The 24,691-nt window shown below is 39.8% G+C and overlaps 1 protein-coding gene and 1 pseudogene across 10 annotated transcripts in view; both read right to left on the reverse strand.

The window, feature by feature from the left end:
* Nucleotides 1-24,691, reverse strand: part of LOC143287281 (uncharacterized) — a 224,924-nt gene that overhangs the window by 64,906 nt on the left and 135,327 nt on the right. For 7 of the 10 annotated variants that reach the window (XM_076595278.1, XM_076595269.1, XM_076595261.1 and 4 more), the window contains exons 69-83: nucleotides 21,231-21,431; nucleotides 20,418-20,577; nucleotides 17,928-17,981; nucleotides 16,404-16,970; nucleotides 15,870-15,923; nucleotides 14,572-15,138; nucleotides 10,250-10,291; nucleotides 8,911-9,477; nucleotides 7,940-7,960; nucleotides 7,019-7,060; nucleotides 5,997-6,563; nucleotides 5,836-5,862; nucleotides 4,265-4,285; nucleotides 3,589-3,630; nucleotides 1,223-1,249 (exon numbers count right to left, since the gene is read on the reverse strand). In XM_076595278.1, the coding sequence (XP_076451393.1) occupies nucleotides 1,223-1,249; nucleotides 3,589-3,630; nucleotides 4,265-4,285; nucleotides 5,836-5,862; nucleotides 5,997-6,563; nucleotides 7,019-7,060; nucleotides 7,940-7,960; nucleotides 8,911-9,477; nucleotides 10,250-10,291; nucleotides 14,572-15,138; nucleotides 15,870-15,923; nucleotides 16,404-16,970; nucleotides 17,928-17,981; nucleotides 20,418-20,577; nucleotides 21,231-21,431 (2,959 nt within the window). Of the gene's footprint in view, nucleotides 1-1,222; nucleotides 1,250-3,588; nucleotides 3,631-4,264; nucleotides 4,286-5,835; nucleotides 5,863-5,996; nucleotides 6,564-7,018; nucleotides 7,061-7,939; nucleotides 7,961-8,764; nucleotides 8,792-8,910; nucleotides 9,478-10,249; nucleotides 10,292-14,571; nucleotides 15,139-15,869; nucleotides 15,924-16,403; nucleotides 16,971-17,927; nucleotides 17,982-20,417; nucleotides 20,578-21,230; nucleotides 21,432-24,691 lie in introns of all 10 variants that reach the window. The other 3 variants (XM_076595285.1, XM_076595233.1, XM_076595293.1) reach the window with 3 other exon arrangements.
* On the reverse strand, nucleotides 11,979-12,822 carry LOC143287340 (matrilin-1-like; annotated as a pseudogene).

Below are 24,691 nucleotides of genomic sequence, written 5' to 3' on the forward strand. Positions count from 1 at the left end.
AGATCAATGAACTTCCTACTTTCCCATATATTTCATTCAAGTATGCCAATGTATGTGTGAGTGTGTGTGCGCGCGCACGCGCGTGTGTGTGCAGAGAGAGAGAGAGAGAGAGAGAGAGAGAGAGAGATGACGATGATGACATGGGTACTTATATTGCGCCTGTCCGCGGATGGGGACCAAGCTCTAAGCGCTTTACAAACATGGAGTCATTTGCGTAACAGGCTGCCTACCTGGGTAGAGCCGACTGACGGCTGCCATTGGGCGTTAATTGTTTCGTTTCCTGTGTCATTCAATCAGGTTTCATACATGCTCACATACACACTCAGACAAACATGTAACATTTTATATGTATGACTATTTCGTTTATTTACCTAGCCATGTAGGCAGCCATACTCCTTTTCGGGGGTGTGCATGCTGGGTATGTTCTTGTTTCCATAACCCACAAACGCTGACATGGATTACAGGATCTTTAACGTGCGTATTTGATCTTCTGCGTGCGTATACACACAAAAGGGGTTCAGGCACAAGCAGGTCTGCACATATGTTGACCTGTGAGATCGGCAAAATCTCCACCCTTTACTCAGCAGGCGCCGTTACCGAGATTCGAACCGAGACCCTCAAATTCAAAGTCCAATGCTTTAACCACTCGGCTATTGCGCCCGTCGAAGGTTTCGGGATACGAGGAATAACGTAACAACAATGTAAAATAACATCGTCCACGACACTTTCCTCCACAGGACACACACACACACACACAGAGAGAGAGAGAGAGAGAGAGAGAGAGAGAGAGAGAGAGAGAGATTAACAGATAGAAAGAGACACACATAGAGACTGAACAGAACAGATAAAACTGGGATGACTACACGTGTCAAAGATTTGCCGCAGTAAGAATTTTTTCGATGTTAAATTACGTTCATAGGAAAAGAAAAAAATAAACGAACAAACCTAACATTTGCATATAGGCATTAAGAACTCAAATGCCAAATCTAATTAACCCTGTTTACAAACACTTGAGTGAACGGTTTCAACAAATCACACTATGGTCAACATTTCTTGTTTTTTTCGAGTCGTATAAAATCAGTGCCTATAATAATATCCCACGGTTATGGATTCATCATATAAATGTACGTTGTTGGCTAAATAATGCCTTTTGTTAATTTCACCTTACGTGTGATTTGAAAGTAAATTATCTCAGTTAATGTGAACTACATAAGTCTCATACCATCAGGTGTGACTGGTGGTTTGTATCCTGCAGAAAACAACAACAACTGAAATTACAAAAAAAGTGTTCTTTGGTTATCTCTTTTGCAACAATAAACGTTCAACCATAAGAACAGAGGAACACACATAATCAACGTGGCTTGTTCTGGTGTATACATATACCTGGACAAAACGAAGCAAAGACTTTGTCTCTCAGTCCCCGTAGTTCACTGAACTCCTGAACAGCAAAGCGATTCTCCTCCAATGGCTTATTGGCGATGCCATCCAACTCTGTGGTGTCTGTCAGGCCGATACCAATGGCATAGATGTGGATTTTTTGTGTCCGTGCTTTATTCGCTTCTGGGATGGTCTGTCGCGAGTTGATGTTGGACACACCATCAGTGATGACGACCACAATATTAGGAACGCCAGGTCGGTCACCATTGGCTGCTGTGTACAGCTCTGTCCTCATGGTTTTGAGAGCGTCAGCTGTGTTGGTACTGCCATGACGGTATGGGATATCATCAATGGCGTTATAAACGTCTGCCTTCGTTTGGTAAGCGTTGAGATGAAACATAACGTGATCCTCTGTGCTCCTGTGGTGAGATCGGAAATGTTGAATTTAAAGCTATGACACTGATGCATTGTAAATACAAACACAATGTGTAGAAACATGAGGTCGTAACACATTTAACTGATACAGGAACATCCTCCCTTGAAAACACTCACATTTGTAAGAAGTATGATTCAGTGTTTAGAAAGAAATACAGTTTAATACATTAATGTGTAGAAAATGTAACTTTCAAATTTGAACAGATACAGCGACTCAGGTAATTTTAAATGACATTAAGGTACACTGCATGAAATCGTGCCCAAGAACTGTTCGTACTCAGAGAAAGATATCCGCACCTGCGTATAGTTTTAAACTATCCCCGTGAAATTCGTACACATGGCACTGCTCCTGAACTGACAGCTGCTAACACAATGTCATCTTCTTTGACTGCTTTCTTCAAGTGATGGGTTTAACCAGATATATTTTATGCTATTACTTGCCCATCGTAATATCTCCAGTATTAAAGAAAGAAAGAACAAAAAAGAAAAGATAGAAAGCAGTAATGGACTTACCGTCTTCTTCAGGAGGCAATGTAATAGGTGGCAGTGGGGGTTCTGAAAAAAACAAACACAGAAAAATCTGATGACAACAGCTGAAACACTTGTAGCACATAAAGACATGGACTCACACCCTAGCATCCTTCCCCGCATAAAAACACAAAACGAACACACTTATACGCCATAGATTCGGTCTGTTTTCTTCTGAAAGATAGCAATTTTGTGTGTGTGTGTTTTTATGCCGTGAATGCCCAACAAATGCCCACACAAATATAATACATACAAAAAAGTTGTTCCAGTTCTCTTTGAAAGATGGAACAAACGTGATCTTTCTAGGAATAGACCTGGTACAAAAAAGTGTAGAGTTTATGATTACCAAAACGTGGAGTTCCGTCACAAAAAGGCAGGTAATGTAGCTAAATAGTTTGGCTTTTGTTACACAAAGTTTATGACAATAAATAGGCCTATTATACTTAAAAGCGGGAAAATCTTTTTTTTATGTGGAATAAACGGCGAAAACAGAATGATACTGAATAATAATAATAAGAAGAAGAATGGTATTTATCTAGCGCTGAATCTTGTGCAGAGACAAATCAGATGATGACACCAACTCGCACGTTACCGCTATCGATATCAGCGATATAAAGGAAATCTTTGACAAAGTCCTTCATCAGTTCAAAGTTGGGTCCCGTTACACTGGTGGAGGAATCCAGGATAAAGACGAGATCGACTTCAGAACCAGCACATCCTGTGGTGAGATCGGAAATGTTGAATTTAAAGCTATGACACTGATGCATTGTAAATACAAACACAATGTGTAGAAACATGAGGTCGTAACACATTTAACTGATACAGGAACATCCTCCCTTGAAAACACTCACATTTGTAAGAAGTATGATTCAGTGTTTAGAAAGAAATACAGTTTAATACATTAATGTGTAGAAAATGTAACTTTCAAATTTGAACAGATACAGCGACTCAGGTAATTTTAAATGACATTAAGGTACACTGCATGAAATCGTGCCCAAGAACTGTTCGTACTCAGAGAAAGATATCCGCACCTGCGTATAGTTTTAAACTATCCCCGTGAAATTCGTACACATGGCACTGCTCCTGAACTGACAGCTGCTAACACAATGTCATCTTCTTTGACTGCTTTCTTCAAGTGATGGGTTTAACCAGATATATTTTATGCTATTACTTGCCCATCGTAATATCTCCAGTATTTAAAGAAAGAAAGAACAAAAAAGAAAAGATAGAAAGCAGTAATGGACTTACCGTCTTCTTCAGGAGGCAATGTAATAGGTGGCAGTGGGGGTTCTGAAAAAAACAAACACAGAAAAATCTGATGACAACAGCTGAAACACTTGTAGCACATAAAGACATGGACTCACACCCTAGCATCCTTCCCCGCATAAAAACACAAAACGAACACACTTATACGCCATAGATTCGGTCTGTTTTCTTCTGAAAGATAGCAATTTTGTGTGTGTGTGTTTTTATGCCGTGAATGCCCAACAAATGCCCACACAAATATAATACATACAAAAAAGTTGTTCCAGTTCTCTTTGAAAGATGGAACAAACGTGATCTTTCTAGGAATAGACCTGGTACAAAAAAGTGTAGAGTTTATGATTACCAAAACGTGGAGTTCCGTCACAAAAAGGCAGGTAATGTAGCTAAATAGTTTGGCTTTTGTTACACAAAGTTTATGACAATAAATAGGCCTATTATACTTAAAAGCGGGAAAATCTTTTTTTTATGTGGAATAAACGGCGAAAACAGAATGATACTGAATAATAATAATAAGAAGAAGAATGGTATTTATCTAGCGCTGAATCTTGTGCAGAGACAAATCAAAGCGCTTTCGCACCAGTCATTCACACGCATGCATACTAATGGATGAAACACGAACAATAGACTGCAAAGAAAAGCGCTGAACATATGAAGATACCTGGTGTGGCCGGTTGGTAGCCTGCAGAATGAATAGTCAAACATATGTTATTTTTCATTTCAAAGCCCTACAATAATCAGATCATTGGAATGTTTGCGAACTACAGACGAAATTGGATGAATCGTTTCTTTGTTTGTTTTTTTGTAAATGGGAGAGAGACAGAGAGAGAGAGAGAGAGAGAGAGAGTATCTATCATCAATCTATGTGTGTGTGTGTGTGTGTGTGTGTGCGTGCGCGCGCGCGCGTGCCCAGGGCATGAAAATGTTTCAAGTCGCTGAGGAGCCTGAACGAAACTAAATAAATCTATTCACTGTGTTATACGTGTAAACCTAACATACTTTAGATCAATGAACTTCCTACTTTCCCATATATTTCATTCAAGTATGCCAATGTATGTGTGAGTGTGTGTGCGCGCGCACGCGCGTGTGTGTGCAGAGAGAGAGAGAGAGAGAGAGAGAGAGAGAGAGAGAGAGAGAGATGACGATGATGACATGGGTACTTATATTGCGCCTGTCCGCGGATGGGGACCAAGCTCTAAGCGCTTTACAAACATGGAGTCATTTGCGTAACAGGCTGCCTACCTGGGTAGAGCCGACTGACGGCTGCCATTGGGCGTTAATTGTTTCGTTTCCTGTGTCATTCAATCAGGTTTCATACATGCTCACATACACACTCAGACAAACATGTAACATTTTATATGTATGACTATTTCGTTTATTTACCTAGCCATGTAGGCAGCCATACTCCTTTTCGGGGGTGTGCATGCTGGGTATGTTCTTGTTTCCATAACCCACAAACGCTGACATGGATTACAGGATCTTTAACGTGCGTATTTGATCTTCTGCGTGCGTATACACACAAAAGGGGTTCAGGCACAAGCAGGTCTGCACATATGTTGACCTGTGAGATCGGCAAAATCTCCACCCTTTACTCAGCAGGCGCCGTTACCGAGATTCGAACCGAGACCCTCAAATTCAAAGTCCAATGCTTTAACCACTCGGCTATTGCGCCCGTCGAAGGTTTCGGGATACGAGGAATAACGTAACAACAATGTAAAATAACATCGTCCACGACACTTTCCTCCACAGGACACACACACACACACAGAGAGAGAGAGAGAGAGAGAGAGAGAGAGAGAGAGAGAGAGAGATTAACAGATAGAAAGAGACACACATAGAGACTGAACAGAACAGATAAAACTGGGATGACTACACGTGTCAAAGATTTGCCGCAGTAAGAATTTTTTCGATGTTAAATTACGTTCATAGGAAAAGAAAAAAATAAACGAACAAACCTAACATTTGCATATAGGCATTAAGAACTCAAATGCCAAATCTAATTAACCCTGTTTACAAACACTTGAGTGAACGGTTTCAACAAATCACACTATGGTCAACATTTCTTGTTTTTTTCGAGTCGTATAAAATCAGTGCCTATAATAATATCCCACGGTTATGGATTCATCATATAAATGTACGTTGTTGGCTAAATAATGCCTTTTGTTAATTTCACCTTACGTGTGATTTGAAAGTAAATTATCTCAGTTAATGTGAACTACATAAGTCTCATACCATCAGGTGTGACTGGTGGTTTGTATCCTGCAGAAAACAACAACAACTGAAATTACAAAAAAAGTGTTCCTTGGTTATCTCTTTTGCAACAATAAGCGTTCAACCATAAGAACAGAGGAACACACATAATCAACGTGGCTTGTTCTGGTGTATACATATACCTGGACAAAACGAAGCAAAGACTTTGTCTCTCAGTCCCCGTAGTTCACTGAACTCCTGAACAGCAAAGCGATTCTCCTCCAATGGCTTATTGGCGATGCCATCCAACTCTGTGGTGTCTGTCAGGCCGATACCAATGGCATAGATGTGGATTTTTTGTGTCCGTGCTTTATTCGCTTCTGGGATGGTCTGTCGCGAGTTGATGTTGGACACACCATCAGTGATGACGACCACAATATTAGGAACGCCAGGTCGGTCACCATTGGCTGCTGTGTACAGCTCTGTCCTCATGGTTTTGAGAGCGTCAGCTGTGTTGGTACTGCCATAACGGTATGGGATATCATCAATGGCGTTATAAACGTCTGCCTTCGTTTGGTAAGCGTTGAGATGAAACATAACGTGATCCTCTGTGCTGTAGATGATGACACCAACTCGCACGTTACCGCTATCGATATCAGCGATATAAAGGAAATCTTTGACAAAGTCCTTCATCAGTTCAAAGTTGGGTCCCGTTACACTGGTGGAGGAATCCAGGATAAAGACGAGATCGACTTCGGAACCAGCACATCCTGTGGCGACATCAGAAATACTTAATTTAAAAACTGATGAGTTGTAAACAGTACAAACACAATGTGAGCAACATGAGGGTGTGTCAAAAATAAGTAGACACATCTCTTGAAAACATTCACATTATCAAGGAGTATGACATGAATGTTAGTACATACCTGTGCTGAAAAAAGTAACAGTTCAAAATATCAAGTTACATTGCCTGAAATCATGCCCAAGAAATGGGCACAGACATTTGGCATTGGGTTTAACCTGAATTATTTGCATGTTGCTGATGCAAAACATTTTTCATGTTAACACGTTCTTTCTGGTTAAAGAAAAGCTTAGTATCTTAAGTAAAACAATGAATAAGTTATAAGATCTGTAAAGAAAACTCCAAAAAGAAAACTGCATTACTATCATTGTCCATTGTAGTAGTACCTCAAGAAAAAAAAGGAACAAATCAGAATGGACCTACCGTCTTCCTCGGGAGGCAATGTAATTGGTGGTCGTGTTGCTTCTGGAAAACAAACGTAACATAGAAACATATAGTGACGACAGTTTGAAACACTTGTGTGTAACACACACACACACACACACACACACACACACACACACTCCAGTCCTTCCTTTATCGTTACGCACCAGAGAAACTGGTCCTTTTGTGTTTATCTGTGCTGCGATTCCCCACCTCTCCACAGAAACATAAACAAGAAAAAAACTATTTGGAAAAAAGGTTGCGTTTATGATTATCCATACTGCTTGAAAGTGGAGTGACGGCCCAGAGGTAATGCCTCCGCCTGGGAAGCGAGAGAATCTGAGCGCACTGGTCCAAATCACGGCACAGTCGCCAGTATTTTCTCCCCCTCCACTAGACCTTAAGTGGTGGTCTGGACGCTAGTCATTCGGATCAGACGATAAACCGGGGTCCCGTGTGCAGCATACACTTAGCGCACGTAAAAGAACCCACGGCAACAAAAGGGTTGTCCCTGGAAAAATTCAGGAGAAAAATCCACTTCGATAAGAAAACAAGTTAAAAAACAACAACAACTGCATGCAAGAAAAAATACAAAAAATGGGTGGTGCTCTCAGTGTACCGACGTGCTCTCCCTGCGGAGAGTAGCCCGAATACCACACCAAAAATCTGTTGTGACAAAAACAAGAAAAATTAATACAATACAATACTGTGAAAAAATAATGTCTGAGGTAAACTAAACCTTCAGTTACAGAACACATGTGGCGTGAAATAGGTCATTGATACAGAAATATGGAAAATATTTCTTTTGAGTGATATAATACATGGATTAAGTAATACAAACAGCGAACTGAATAGTGTACTGATAAATGTTTTAACACGATCAATAGACTACAAACAAAAACACTGGACATTTGATGATACCTGGTGTTGTCGGTTGGTATCCTGTAGAATGAATATTGTGGAACATTTGTTAATTAAAAGTCAGACAATAATTAAATAAATCGGAATATTTGCAAACCATAAAAGACATTGAAGGAATCGTAAACATCACCCACACTGGTGTCTCAGTTCAATGAACTCCAATCTCATCCCAACTATTTCCGTGTGTGTGTGTGTGTGTGTGTGTGTGTGTGTGTGTGTGTGTGTGTTGTTGTTGTGTGTAGTGTTGTGTTGTGGTGTGTGTGTGTGTGTGTGTGTGTGTGTGTGTGTGTGGTAGAAGAAACTAAACGAATCTAAAAAAATCCTACACACTCATTTGTTTCTTGTGACAATTCAGTGAAATTTCCAGCTGCCCACAAACTGCCAACACACTGAGACTGATAAAACAAAGTTTAGCAATATGAAGTATTGATTAAAGATTATTCCCTAATATGTAGGATAAAGAACAACAGCCATAAAATAAAAATCCAACAACTATATTTTTATAAATCCATTTTCTAAATACTTTGGAGAGAATGCATAAACCAAATCACACAGTGGTCGGACCATCACGGTTTTTTTGTTTCTCGTCAAATTAAGATCGCTGCCGAAACCAATACTCCATTGTTGTAGTTTCATTACGAAAGTGTAAGTTGTTGGCTAAATAATGTCTTCTGCAGATTTTACCATACGTGTGATATGCACGTGAGTTATCTCAGTTCGTATGAACTATTCGAGAAAGTTGGTCAGATGATTTCTTCTCCAAACAAACGTGTGGAACGACATTCACTTCTGTTTGTTTTCTTAATATAAATACAAATCACATACCTTCGGGAGTAATTGGTGGTTTGTATCCTGTGGGAAGAAAACTTAAAATGACAAGAAATGTTTTTCGATATTTCATTTGTTAGATTAAATCTTTTAAAGACAGTTTTATAGGAAGCCTTAAGTGCTTCTCTGGCTTAAACACATACCTGGACAAAATGATGAAAAGACTTTATCCCTCAGCCCCCGTAGTTCACTGAACTCCTGAACAGCAAAGCGATTCTCCTCCAATGGCTTATTGGCGATGCCATCCAGCTCTCTGGTGTCTGTCAGGCCGATACCAATGGCGTAGATGTGGATGCCTTGTGCTCGTGCCTCTTCTGCTTCTGGGATGGTCCGTCGTGAGTTGATGTTGGACACACCATCGGTGATGACGACCACAGTATTAGGAACGCCAGGTCGGTCACCATTGGCTGCTGTGTACAGGTCTGTCCTCATGGTTTTGAGAGCGTCAGCTGTGTTGGTACTGCCATAACGGTATGGGATATCATCAATGGCGTTATAAACGTCTGCCTTCGTTTGGTAAGAGTTGAGATGAAACATTACGTGATCCTCTGTGCTGTAGATGACGACACCAACTCGCACGTTACCGCCATCAATATCGGCGATTTCAAGGAAGTCTTTGACAAAGTCCTTCATCAGTTCAAAGTTGGGTCCCGTTACACTGGTGGAGGAATCCAGGATAAAGACGAGATCGACTTCAGAACCAGCACATCCTATGATTTGAAGAAAAAACCCACCGGACATGGCCGAAATATATAATCTATATAAGTAAAATAATAAGAAATATTGACAGTTTTCAGGATACGCACAAAAATACACGAGCAGGCAGCAAGCTATCCCTGTCTCATCTTATCTACATATGAGCCACAAAGAGAAGAGAGAGAGAGAGAGAGAGAGAGAGAGAGAGAGAGAGAGAGAGAGACAGACAGACAGACAGACATACAGAGAGACATACAGACAGATCGTTTCTCATTGTCTTCAGCATAATTTCTGCGAAATAATGATCTGATGGATATCTAATCACTGTGTGCGCTTGATTTCTATCTTTAACAACAATGATTAATAATGGTAGACACTGGACAACTTTCAGTTTTAATATGTCATCATAATGAACACAATCATAATTTCCCGAGCCGTAAAAACGAAATGTTAAATCAAAGCAGAATTCTATTTAGCTCGACAGAAAGCGAATTATGCACGCTTGTTTTTCTGAGCATAGCCATCCGACGAAAACCAAATGGGATCTGAATTATTTCCTCTCGAAATACCAGATTGCATTTTCGTCTCATCTGAAAAATTCAATAGTCTAATCCAAAAGACTTTCGCTGATTGCTAAGAGTGACTAAATTAAAACCTCGAGGATGTAGTGTTCGAAATTATGACCATTCTGCTCCCGAAACAGCACAAAGTACGAGTTAATGTGCAACGATTACAAACATATTCTGTTAATGAAAACCATGAAATTTACCAGTTTAACAGAAATACCTGGCTTTTCTGGAGGAAGTGTTATTCCTGGAGGAGGAGCCTCTGAAAAAAAATCAGCACATGATCAAGATCAAATATAATAGATTATTTCATAAACACAAGAACCATTAAATATGAAATTAGAATTGAGTTCATGGGTGTGTGTGTGTGTGTGTGTGTGTGTGTGTGTGTGTGTGTGTGTTTGGAGGCGAACGGGAGGGGGGGGGGACTGTGGTGGAGACAGGGAATTTAAAAAGCCAATGAAATCATTGACTTAATAATAAACATACATTATGTTCAGAATGTGGCAAAATGCTCAGTATTGCTTTCCTGCAGTATTTGAATAGATAGGTTAATTGAACATACATCCACGCCAGATTATGAACAAATATTTACATGAGGTACAAAACATCCACGCCAAATTATGAACAACTATTCACATTCGGTACAAAACATCCAAGCCTGAATATGAACAAATATTCACATAAGGTACAAAACACATTCAGACATAAACAACCTCAATGTCACATATGAATTCAACATTTCATGGATAAAAAAAAATGGTTTCGAAAGGGAAGTACAAGTGAACATCACACAAGGAATTCAGAAAGACAGCTTAAGAAAACTGCTATTATTTCAGTAATTTAATGGATGACGACAAAACAACATTGTAAAAACAAGAAACGTAAAACAGATATGGCATAGTTTTCAGACGGATGCAGAAAGTATGGAGGTAAGACACGAGTTCATGGTTTCGTGCTCATGATCAACAATTCTATGTATGAAAAATCCCACCCAAAACAAACATTTTCAAACTTGTGTATATCGAGGAATCAACATTTCTATCATCTTGTTTTGGATGTGAGCATACAGCAAAGTTTAATTGCCGATCAGAGTGCCTCGTTTTTGTTATTGGGAAAACAAGAAAACAGGTATGCAATTAAGGGCGTTGTACACATTTGAGAAATATATTAAAAAACAACAACAACCAACCAAACAAAAAACAACAAAACAACAACAACCGCTGACTGAATTGAATTTGTGAGCAATTCACAAAACATCACGAACGATAGAAAGGCATGAATTATTCAAAGTTATTGCAACAATACTTACCAAATCAAAACCCTGTACTTTTACACTGAACGCAAAAGATGTCATGACTTCAGCAGCTGTGGAATAACTATTCAGGTGAACATATATAATAAGTAAAAATACACCAAACAATCAATCCAGATTATGTTAGCCCATACCTTGACTAACTTCTCTCTCATTTTCCCACATTCATCAAAAAAAAAAGAAAAAAAAAAGTGAATTGTACCAAAGTACACATAAGCTGACAGTACGAAAGTATATTTTGACAGTCTGACTCAAAGTTCATGATAATAAAGCACTGACTGCTGAAAAATTAGACCAGTTAAAATACCCAGCAAAGGTAAGCTCTCTTTCCCTCTCTCTGCCTTCCACTCTCTCTTTCACACACTCATATACTTTTGATTTTTTTTTTTTATTGAGGTGCATCAGAAAAAGTCAGAATCACCTACTTCTATATCTCACAGAAATTACTTTGTTTGGGGAATTCCTCTACTTGATAAACTCTCTGACACCGAAAAATTAACAACATTGAATATCATCTTTACATTCTTTGCGGAAAAATCAAACAAACATAATGTCACACAGAGCAGAAAAGATCTGGGTCTGGAGATTCCTCAACTTGCTGAACTCTTGGACACTGAAGCGATTCTTGTCCACTGGTTTGCTGGCAATGCCATCCAGCTGTGTGGTGTCTGTCAGGCCGATACCAATGGCGTAGATGTGGATGCCCTGTGCTCGTGCCTCTTCTGCTTCTGGGATGGTCCGTCGTGAGTTGATGTTGGACACACCATCAGTGATGGAGAGAGACAGGCACACATAGACACAGAAAAGAGACATGGACAGAGACAGGCACACATAGACACATTAGGAACACAGAAAAGAGACATGGAGGGATGGTCCGTCGTGAGCTATTGTTGGACACACCGTCAGTGATGACAATGGCCACATTGGGAACGTCAGGACGGTCACCATTGGCTGCTGTGTACATCTGTGTCCTCATGGTATTCAGAGCGTCAGCTGTGTTGGTACTTCCGTGATGGTAGGGAATAGCATCAATGGCATTATATACATCTAATTTAGTTGTGTGTGAGTTGAGATGGAACTGTGGTGGTCCTCAGTGCTGTAGATAATGATTCCTACACGGACGTTGCCGTCGTCAATGTTGGCATTGAAGAGGAAGTCTTTGATGAAGTCCTTCATGATGAGGACGTTCAGCTCCGTGACACTGGTATAGGCATCCAGTGCGAACACCATGTCCACCAGTGCATCATTACATTCTGTTAAAGAGAAAGTATAGAAATGAAACATCTTCAGAAAGATTAGTTTCAAATTTTAGCTTTATTCTATTGCATGCTTTAATGCTGTAAAACTGTTATTTAGCATTTTAATATGTTGCACTAAAACACAACCACATAGCATGATTGCACACTGAAATAAACAGCAATAAGGGGAATTACCTCAATCTATATATATATATATATATAAACAATAAATATATATATGTCGTATCTCTCTCTCTCTCTCTCTCTCTCTATATATATATATATATAGTGTGTGTGTGTGTGTGTGTGTGTGTGTGTGTGTGTGTGTGTGTGTTGAATACAAAGATCATAATATTTCTGAACAGAAAAAAAGTTGACTTCCTTGTGATTTTGAATTGGACATCACTAGCTTCCAAGGCAAATCAAACATGTCATACAACAACTGAACGATACATATTTTCATACTACTTGAAAGGAAGTATTAAAAGTCTTCAAAATCTAACGTTTCCCTTTACACTTACGATGAAGACCACTCTGATACAGTTTAATTTTATATCAAAAAGGGTGAAAAAAGTAATGCAGAAATAACTCTGGAACGGATCTTAACAATGAAGACTAAAATCATCGAGTATGATACACATATGTTTGAAAGGAAATAACTGACACTTACCGACAGGTAAAGGTTTTGTAGGTGGTATGGTTGGAGTTGGTAATGATGATACATTGAGAACACAAATTTTTTTCTTTGCTTAACGCGCTTACAGGCTGGCTCCTGAATTGCCTGGTGCATCCTGAAAAAAACTGCATTTTATTGTGAACAATAACTGCACAAAGAAATACGTTAAACCAAACGTAACGAAGAAGTTCATCGGTAACAACGATTATTTTTGAAGCAGAAGCTCAAGCAAACTATATTCTAGAGGGGTTAGCAACAATATGATAAAAATTCAAGAAGATGAAGATACATTATATATGCTTAACAATTCTATCACACGCTCGTTACTGACCAACTAAACTTACGTCCATAGAGTGGCGTAAAAATGTTTTGGAGATTCCCAATTTCACTCAAAGTGATGGATATAGCATGGCGTTCAGAACACCCTTCAAAACTCCCAACAGGTGCACAGAAACAGAAAACACACTCTACTGCGCGTGAGTCTAAAGACTCTGCAGTGTCCGCCTGTCTGTCTGGATAAAATGATGATGATTTACTGTCAGATTGCCACTTCTTCTCTTGCCAGCGGTTAACGAAAGCTGACATGTCAGACAAAGTCAGGAACGCCATCCGTTACCAAAATCCGTAAAAAAAGAATGTATGAATGCATGACAAACACCCGATGATAAAATACGCACAGTTGATTACAATGACGATAAAAGACCTACAGTTAGAGAAATGGCTCCTGCTGACGAACAGTCTAAAACCGTTGGTCACAAGTGTCGGAGAATGCGGGCAGCTCAAACATTGGCGGTGCCTTTGTGAACTATGTAGGGCAGAGAGTCAAAGGCCTCTTCTCATCTTGAGAGATGGGATCTTAAGCCCAAGCATCATCTCGCAAATGATTAGGATATCGCTGACAATTATACCAAGCCACTAAAACAAGATCTGGTAACATAAAGACTATGTTCTGAAATCTCGGTCATCGGAAAAGAACGCAGTTGAGACGGTCGACTCGAATGGATGCTCCTCCTTCAAACACCTCTTTCACATCACATGGACTTACATTTTGAACGAAATACCAATCTTAGCCGTTCAAGCTCTTGTGGACTGCATCAAATTTGTTAAAAAAAAAATTGAATGTAAAATGATGATAAACTAAAAAATAAACAATTGAACTTGCGTACAACCCCCATCGTAACTATATAAATACACACATGTGCGCACAAACATATGCACTTATTTTCTTTTTGACTTATTTACTTACAAAAGAATGCTATATATCGATTAATAGATATAGCAAGAGACTGTATAAAGCAGTCCTATTCACTTACGTTCACAAAGTGCATTGAAAACATTGTTTTGGAGATTCCTCAGTTCACTGAACTCTTTGACACTGAAACGATTCTCATCCACTGGTTTACTGGCGATGCCATCCAACTCTGTGGTGTCTGTCAGGCCGATACCAATGGCGTAGATGTGGATGCCTTGTGCTCGTGCCTCTTCTGCTTCTGGGATGGTCCGTCGTGAGTTGATGTTGGACACACCATCAGTGATGATGATGGCCACATTAGGAACGTCAGGACGATCACCATTGGCTGCTGTGTACATCTGTGTCCTCATGGTGTTCAGAGCGTCAGCTGTGTTGGTACTTCCGTGACGGTAGGGAATAGCATCAATTGCATTATACACATCTAATTTAGTTGTGTGTGAGTTGAGATGGAACTGCAGGTGGTCCTCAGTGCTGTAGATAATGATCCCTACACGGACGTTGCCATCATCAATGTTAGCATTGAAGAGGAAGTCTTTGATGAAGTCCTTCATGATGAGGAAGTTCAGCTCCGTGACACTGGTAGAGGCATCCAGTACAAACACCATATCTACCAGAGCATCATTGCATTCTGAAACATGACATAGATTTTAAAATCATATGTATCATACAGTCCCAATCATCTTTTCACAACCATTTTCAGGCTCACATTTATCTTTCTAAACATTTTGTGTCCTGAATAATGCATAAAAGTATCAATACAAATACAGCCGTGTTATCATCACAATGCGAGCTATTGCTGACATAAATATATCATCTTGATACATGAACTCACCTTTTGATTACTTTCCCAAGATGAGAAGATTGTAACATAACGATGCATATGGTAGAAACCCATGACAACTTCATACATCTTTTAAAACCAACTGAATTAGAAAGCTGTCCTTGAATCATATATCGACATGTGTTGCTCTCATACTGACTGTTATTCATTAATAATACAGCTGCAGATACAACACATTATTCTGAAATGTTTTGGTCAACAAAACGAAACTTAACTGCCAGCCTAACTTCATTCATGACTGAATTTCATTTCAGCTTGAATTCTTATGGAAGTTTTTATTTTTCGCATTTGAAGTTGGGATAAATTACAAATGGAAGCGAAATCAGTTAATAAATAAAAATCACTTGTACTGGCAAAAAAAAAAAAAAAAAAAAAATTACTCGAAAGACACTGTGTGTATGGGGACAATCCCGATCATTATATATTTTTTTCTCTCTCTCTTTCTCTCTCTCATGCATAACTTCTATTCTGATAATTTCATAATGCACGTGAAAATTAATTCAAGATTCCGGCCTTACCAATAGGAATTGGTTTTGTAGGCGGTGGTTTTGTTGGAGGTGGTAGTGAAGCCCCTGAAACAAATCAGTAATACCAATAAGAACACGTTAAAGGATCCAGTATATCACTTCTATTATATTCCAAAATTTTCCACAACTGTTGATATGTGACTTGTTTTTACCCAATCGTGCTTAAGCGGGATTGAATTCTGTTCGACGATGCTGCACCATTCTGTTTCCTACAGTGCCATCTTGAACTCTAATGAAATATCATGCATGTAATTATATATTTAGCCGAGTATTCCACTCTCTCTCTCTCTCTATATATATATATATATATATATCTCCACACACACATACACACACACACACACACACTTTCTCTTTCGTACTTGTGCTAGATCTACATCTTCAAAGACATTTTTTTCCACCCACAGCACACACCTTCACGTTGCACGTCCATACTGCTGTGATAAAACCTTCAACAAGAATAAAGTTACTGACTGTTGCTATAATGAAACACAATTGCTGAAAAATGCACATTTGCAAACTTACTTTCACAAAGTGCACTGAAAACATTGTGTTGGAGATTCCTCAGTTCACTGAACTCTTTGACACTGAAACGATTCTCGTCCACTGGTTTACTGGCGATGCCATCCAACTCTGTGGTGTCTGTCAGGCCGATACCAATGGCGTAGATGTGGATGCCTTGTGCTCGTGCCTCTTCTGCTTCTGGGATGGTCCGTCGTGAGTTAATGTTGGACACACCATCAGTGATGACGATGGCCACATTGGGAACGTCAGGACGGTCACCATTGGCTGCTGTGTACATCTGTGTCCTCATGGTGTTCAGAGCGTCAGCTGTGTTGGTACTTCCGTGACGGTAGGGAATAGCATCAATTGCATTATACACATCTAATTTAGTTGTGTGTGAGTTGAGATGGAACTGCAGGTGGTCCTCAGTGCTGTAGATAATGATTCCTACGCGGACGTTGCCGCCGTCAATGTTGGCATTGAAGAGGAAGTCTTTGATGAAGTCCTTCATGATGAGGAAGTTCAGCTCCGTGACACTGGTAGAGGCATCCAGTACAAACACCATATCAACCAGAGCATCATCGCATTCTGAAACATAGATTTTAAATTTCAATGTATGAAGTAGTCAAAATATGCTTTTCACTATATTTTCATATTTATCTGTTCAAAGATTTTTTTGTTCTCAATAATGAATCGCAGTCTAATAAATATTTCTGTTATTTAATGATGATATTTCATCCATGAACTTGGCATCGAATTATGTTTTCTGTTTAATACACCCAGCTGAGAAAAGATGAAAAGGTGTGACGTGATGACACCTATTGTACAAACATATGATAAACTTATTAAAAAAACCCACACAAATAGTATTTGATTCCCTATCCCCACTAGACCATGAATGGTGGTCTGGACCCCAGTCATTTGGTTGAGTTGATAAACCAAGGTCCCGTGTGTAGCATTCACTTGGCACACACAAAATATCCAAGGAAAAAGAAGGGTTGCCTGTGGCAAAATTCTGTAGGATAATCTACTTTGATAGGAAAATAAATACACTTGCAGGCTTAAAAAAGGTAGAAAAAGGTGGCACTGCACTGTAGCTAGTCTCTTCCTGGTGTGAACAATCCGAATTTTATACAGAGAAATCTGTTGAAACAAGAGTAACAAAATACAATACGATACATTACGATAAAATACAATCACGATATAATACAACAACAAAAAATTCTGCTTGAATCACAACACATAATTAGATTCGTGAGTTGTTGTTTTTTTTTGCACTAGCAGGAGTCCACAAACAACAAAGCTGCATATACATTATTCGTAAACAATGAACATCTTCTTTTATTGGATAAACATCACATGAAAACACAACCAAGTAAACTGCATTAACTTTTTTGGGCAAAAATAGCTAACTTGGCAGACACTGAGTGGGTCAAACTTATTGTCGTATTGCGTAATTTTTTTTGTCTGTCTGTGATGTGTAATACTAAATGTTACTGAAATATCTTAATCCACATAAAGGATAACTGAAGATTTAAATCTTACCAACAGGAACTGGTATTGTAGGTTGCGGCTCCATCGGGGGTGGTGGTGAAACCTCTGAAACAGCAACATTACTGATAGAAATATGTCAAAGAATCCAGATATCACCAGACTTTACCAAGTTATTTTTTAATTCATTAAAATCATACAGAATCTTATTTAAAAAAGAACATGGATACTACAACAGCAAACAACCCCCCCCCCCCCCCCCCCCCCCCAAAAAAAAAAAAAAAAAATCAACAACGAAACGTGCAAACTACATACATCGATCCAAATCATATTTTTTGTTGGCGATCAGAAATCGAAAATTGTGTTCTGGAAAAGAAACGACTGTGTCCAAAGCTGCCTAAATGGATGGGCATATAATTTTCTGCAGCTGTGGCCCAGTGGTAACGAACCCGGCTTGGAAGGAAGTGTGTACAGGTACCATGTATGGACTGGTATTTTATTAAGGCGGAAAACAACGGCACAAGTTATCTATAATAAACGAAAGGATCAATGTAAAAATACTGGAATAAAATACATTTTGCTGTCTTTAGCCGAGACGTTTTGCCAGGGGATCTCAAACTGCAATGCTTTCACACTGACTTTTGAGCACTTCTTGGATGAAATATTCTTTCTGAGATCAGTTTATTTTGGACACTCTATTATGAAATGAAATTCATCTCCCAAACCGCCAAGTCACAACTTTATACAAATGTGATTCTAATTTTTTTCGCAGTTGCCCACACCTTGTCTTAAAATTTCTGCATAAACACGCACACACACACACACACACACACACAATCTACTGCTTCGTCTTCCAAGTCTTGTCAGTGAATTTTTTTGTGTGCCTTGTAGAGAGCTACCATTACTTTTTGCAAGTACTATCTTTGGAAGAAATTTGCTTAGGCATTGTTAAATACAATTAATCAAATATCATGAAGTCATGTTGCATGTTCTTAGGACGGAATTCAAAAAGATCAGAATACGATTTAGAAGAGTATTTCCATCTTCAGAGATCAGTGTACACCAGAAGAAGAGGCTATCATCATCATTCACTAATAATGAAATCGGAAATAACCACTCTCCACAATCCTCAGTTTTAATGATGATTAAATTTACCTACCATGTCAAAGTGATGCAAACTTGGCCTATCCGTTTGCCCCGTGGTGACAAAATTTCTCGGCGAACACAGTATTAAGATGCATATGCCAGACCTTTCGTCTGTTTAGCCGTTAGCGCTATTCCCTGCCTTGAGCCCAAATGATCACAAGGCCAATGCTCTATAATCTGAGACTATTAGCAAGTAACTCTGTTTTTGCCACAACCTTTATTAGCATTTGAAATATCACTTTCTTTAATATGTTTGTTTATGCAGGTTCCTGGGACGTTTCCGTCTCAAAATTGAAGTCATTCACATTATCTATTTCAGGTTTTGACGAATTGGTGGAATTAAATGACCCATCAAAGGGCGCAAGCTCTGGAGAGCTACCTGCGGCCGCCTAGCTAAGGGAGTAAACCCTGACAGAAAATCTGGTGTGGGGCCCCTAAGGCGGTTGGATGGCAAACTCTGTCACTTTCCGGCTCTATTTGAATTAAGAGACCACGCTGTTATTACCGGACGAAATTTGACGAAAACTGAATGTACGATGTGAGCACTATCAGGCCTTTTCGATTTTGCCAAGTGTTGATTTCTCAGCCTGCGAGTTATTGTCAAGGGGATTACTGGAAAGGCCTTACCTAACTAGCTCCTGAGAAGATTTATTGCTATACCACTTGTGATTGCTGAAAAAATGCCCGTGTTAAAACCAGACACACTCTCTCACATACAACCTCGCACACAGACAACGGAAATCGGGTGATTAATTGAGTCACTTTGTTTACAGACGTCTGTGAAAACTCTTAGATATAAGAGATAACTCAGCACAATATACATGCCTATATTCACATAATATAGAAACAAACTAAACAAGGAGGGATCTCCTGACACACTGGATACTAAAGACTTCGGAGACAGTGAATCCACGGTTCTGCTTCAAACACACGCTACTGTTCTGTGTTTTGCAGACAATACAATATTGTCAGAGATATATTTGACAATTCTTAGTCAGAAGCATACTTTTCTGACATATAAAAAACTACAAATACTATTGTCAGAGCATATCACTTGCCTTTGATTGTTTACCCCCTGTGAAATCCAGCTACATGAATCTGAATGCAAAATTAATCAGTACACCAATGCTGTCCCTGCCCCACCCGACCCCTCCAGTTACACACACTTGCGCGGGCGTGATCAAGCAGTCGCATATAAAAAGACAAACGTATGCACTTAAGCCTGATACACAGTCATGCACCCCCCAACCCATCTCCCCAACACAAAGAAACCTTCACATACACACATGCTAAAATGAAGGAAAACGAAACTACAGACATGGACCTATGTGCACATTTCTATTAATCCACGCATATGTATTATGGTAAGCAGCAAACTAGAAAAGAGAAATGAATGACCTTGTTCAATTCTGTGGGAGTAGATGCCTGGGACTTGATTGAGCTCTGACTCTGAATTGATGAGGGTCTGGTACCAGGAAAGGGGTTTGGAGGACACTGCGTCAATCTCCTTGGTGTCCCCAAGATTGATACCAACGGTATAGACGCCAGTACCTTGATCCTGAAACATGACCTCCCTGGCGTTAGGTCACCTTCTATTCTCATGCATGAGGTGTCATGTCTTATCTGAGGCTGTTTTATGCATGAAGCAAGTGTACAGAAGAGAGAGGAATCGATGACATTCCATTCATGAGATGTGCTTAAAACCAAGTTCAAAACCTCAGTGATAACAAAAGATCACCAGATGTAACTTGTCCGTGTAAAATTATATAAAAAATGTGTGGAAAAATACCACAGTCGGGCATTTTTGTCCTTTCTAACCCTTACTCAGAGTTAACAGTTTGACAGACTTGGCATAAAGTTTGAATCGAACTGGTACACAACAAGTACTGTCACATAACGAATCTGCATGTCATTACCAACCGAGGTATTGAGGAGAACAACGTCAAAATGATAACAATAGGATAGTGCAGAAAATGAGAATAGATTTACCAGTTGCTGGATTTGAAATCAAGCACATACTGACTAAGTGAACCTACAGGTGAGTAAGAAAAATAATATAATGAAATCAAACTGGGAGAAAAAGATGTCTGAACAGTGGAAGGAAAGCCACAATTAAAAGAGATGAATGACCAAATAAAATATTATCATACATAATAAAATAAGCACACACACACACACACGGATACATACATACATATGTATATACAGTACCTTGAGACGCCTGGCAGCTTCCACAGCTCTCTCAGAATTCAGACTCTTTTCATTGCCAGTCAGCAAGACAATGTTGTTGCGGGCATGAGGCCGGTCGCCATTAGCTGCAGTGAACATGGTGTTCCCCACGTAGTCTAATGCCTTGGCTGTGTCCACACGTCCTCGACCGGTGCCACGGAATCCATCCACTGCCCCAATCACCTGCCCATCAACAGGTTAAAACTATGATTGAAGGCCTCTAGCTTTATTGGTAAACAGAACACTCACTTTGTCATTCTGTCTGTTGGTATACAGTCCGGGTTGTAGTATGTCTAACGTTCACGTGGTGTCTACAAAACTCACGACAAAAAGGTTAGATTAAGAAACATGAGATATGGATATGCTGCTGACTGGAAACAGAGATGGCTGTTGTTCTTTTTAAGTGTTAGTGTAGGTATGCCTAATCCGAGCAACACACTAGATGCCACGTTCTTGGCATCAGAGATCTTTTCCCATCCCTCTTGCGGCCAGTCAGTGGCGGCTGTGTGTGTTTGTGTGTATGTGTGGGTCTGTGCTTTTGAGTGCGTTTGTGAATGCGCGAGAGTGAAATTGCACACAAGTGTCAGGAGAGATATGTGTACGTGTGTGTGTGTGTGTGTGTGTGAGGGGAGGTGGGAGTGCGGGGGGAGGTGGGGTAGAGGATGAGGTATGTGAGTGTATGCATGCCTACACTGTGGGAGCAACAGGATATTGGAACGTGTATATATATATATATATATATATATATATATATCTTTGTATGTACGTGTGTGGGGTTGGGGGTGGGAGATATGGGCGTATGTGTGTGTGCTTGTACAAGTAAGTGTTCATCTCTGTGAGTGTGTGTTTGTGTGTGTGTGTGTGTGCCGTGGAAGCTGCGATACGTAGACTAGAAATAAGTGTGTGGAGGAGGGGGTAGAGGAGGTGCAAGGTAATGTGTGTGTGTGTGTGTGTGTGTGTATGTGTGTGTTGGAGCTCATGTACGTTTATATGTATTTGACTGTGCTTTCATATGTGCTTGTACAAGTAAGTGTTCATCTCTGTGAGTGTGTGTTTGTGTGTGTGTGTGTGTGTGTGTGTGTGCCGTGGAAGCTGCGATACTTAGGCTAGAAATGAGTGTGTGGAGGAGGGGGGTAGAGGAGGTGCACGGTAATGCGTGTGTGTGTGTGTGTGTTGGAGCTCATGTACGTTTATATGTATTTGACTGTGCTTTCATATATGTGAAACTGCATGTCTGGTGCATTTCTGTTATGCATGTGTGGGTGTATGTGTGAATGTGTGTCTTCATATTTTACATTTATTTGCTTATTTATCACCATTGTTGTCTTATTTATTTATTTATTTATGTTTTATTATTATCATTTTATTAGTATTACTAATATTATTACTACTACCTTTTTCTATATTATAATTATTATTTATTTATTTATGCAAGCTTATCTATTATTTATTCCCCCGTTGTTGGTTTGTTTTTTTTTTTGGTTTTTTTTTTGTGTGTGTGTGTGTGTGTGTGTGTGTGTGTGTGTGTGTGTGTGTTCTCAAGGCCTGACTAAGCGCGTTGGGTTACGCTGCTGGTCAGGCATCTGCTTGGCAGATGTGGTGTAGCGTATATGGTTTTGTCCGAACGCAGTGACGCCTCCTTGAGCTACTGAAACTGAAACTGAAACTAATTGAGAACGATCCTGTCGAAGTGACCAGCTCAACGTGTGTATTGTACAGATAACATATTGTACAATTGCTAAATGTCACTCTTTTGTTTTTGAAGGCTTTCTCCAATTGGTTGCACCAGGAAAAGTTCGTCTGCTCTTTTTTTCAATGTTTTTTTTTAACGGTTTAAATAGCAGGGGTGCATTAGGGTAAATGTGAACGATGGGTTTGGGTCCATGTGAGCAATTAACACAGGTCTTGAACTCATTAGACATAACACATTATTGGAGCATCGCACCATACTGTTGTATAGTTGGTTTTTATCACACACACACACACACACACATGCACACACACACATACACTTTTAAACACGTACACCCCACACCACACACAAACACATTCTCTTGAGAGCGCTCAGTAACTGTGCTGCATCGTTCGCAAATAGACTCACATCACAAAATATCCTATGGTCTGACTGCAAACGACACTTGGAAATTCCTGTCAAAACTGACGTTCTGATCTGTCACCAACATGGTTTCTTAAATTCTCACAGCACTGGAAATGCAAAATTCATTTAACATATCCAATTGATGTAGCTGTTCTAAGCCGTGTCCAAGTCTTGCTTCCTTTGATTTTAGGATTCTGAGAGCACGTTTGTGAACTTAATCGGCAGTGCTGCGCGAAAAGAAGAAAATGCGCAGACACAGGCGGAAATAGCTGACGTTTGACTGGTTTTGGGAAATGGATATTCATAAAGGTAGCAGAACGAGGTCGAAGCAAACATTAAATTGTGAAATGTGTGTGGTGATAACGCTTGGAAGTGGGGCGGTACATGAACCGTTTGCAATTACACGCTGTTGGCTATCATGCATACCTACCCTACCCATAGTAGAGTTGCCAGGGAGATGGCGACTGTGAATGTTTATCACGATTGCCAAAATTCCCACCAAGAAGTAAAATCTCCATGGAAATAAAAGAATGATTAGTGAGTAAAATCTCCATGGAAATAAAAGAATGATAATCACTACAGTACTTAAAATAATACCACCATAAAAAATAAATGAAAAACAAAGCCTTCACAACTATCCACATATAGGACAGCTAGACTTTCCATTTGTGACAGCTAACAATGAATATACAGTACAATATTGATATTCTTTCATATCAACATGGATACTTCAGAACTGGTATACTCCTCAGAAGAATAATGACAGACTGCACAGGCAAACAATTTGTATGTGATTGTCAGTAGAGAGAAAAAAGCTTCCCTTGTAGAAGAAAACACGGTATGGAAGGCAAGACTTCTCAGCAAGCTCGAAGACTCGGGAGACAGTGTTGTGAGATCCAACCAACCCAAATGAAGACTGGCAGAAAATGGAAAGTCAGGGAGGCAGTCAGTGCAGCATAAGAAAGTCTTAAGACGAAGGAATAATAGGACACACCCAAACCAACAGACAGGGCCTGGGATCGACAAAGATGGAATGGTGGTCCAAGGCAAAGGGGAAACAAAAAGAGACATGATCATACAGGAGGTCAAGGAGGAAGAGGATGACAAAAGAGTCCAGAAGGCAGTCCAGCAAGGCCAGCAGGGGCAGTGGTCAACATGGGAAAATACGCTCCAAAGGAGCCTCAGCTGGAGCAACATGTGGAACATGGCCCCTCTGAGGATCAGCTTCATCCTAAGATCTGTGTACGACCTCCTTCCCTTGAATACAAACTTGGTGAAATGGGGAAAGCAGATGACCCTGCGTGCCCACCCTGCCATGGCAAACAGTGGAACATGTCCTCAGCTC

Source organism: Babylonia areolata, chromosome 1, assembly GCF_041734735.1.
Source record: "Babylonia areolata isolate BAREFJ2019XMU chromosome 1, ASM4173473v1, whole genome shotgun sequence".
In the NCBI taxonomy this organism is placed as follows: domain Eukaryota; kingdom Metazoa; phylum Mollusca; class Gastropoda; order Neogastropoda; family Buccinidae; genus Babylonia; species Babylonia areolata.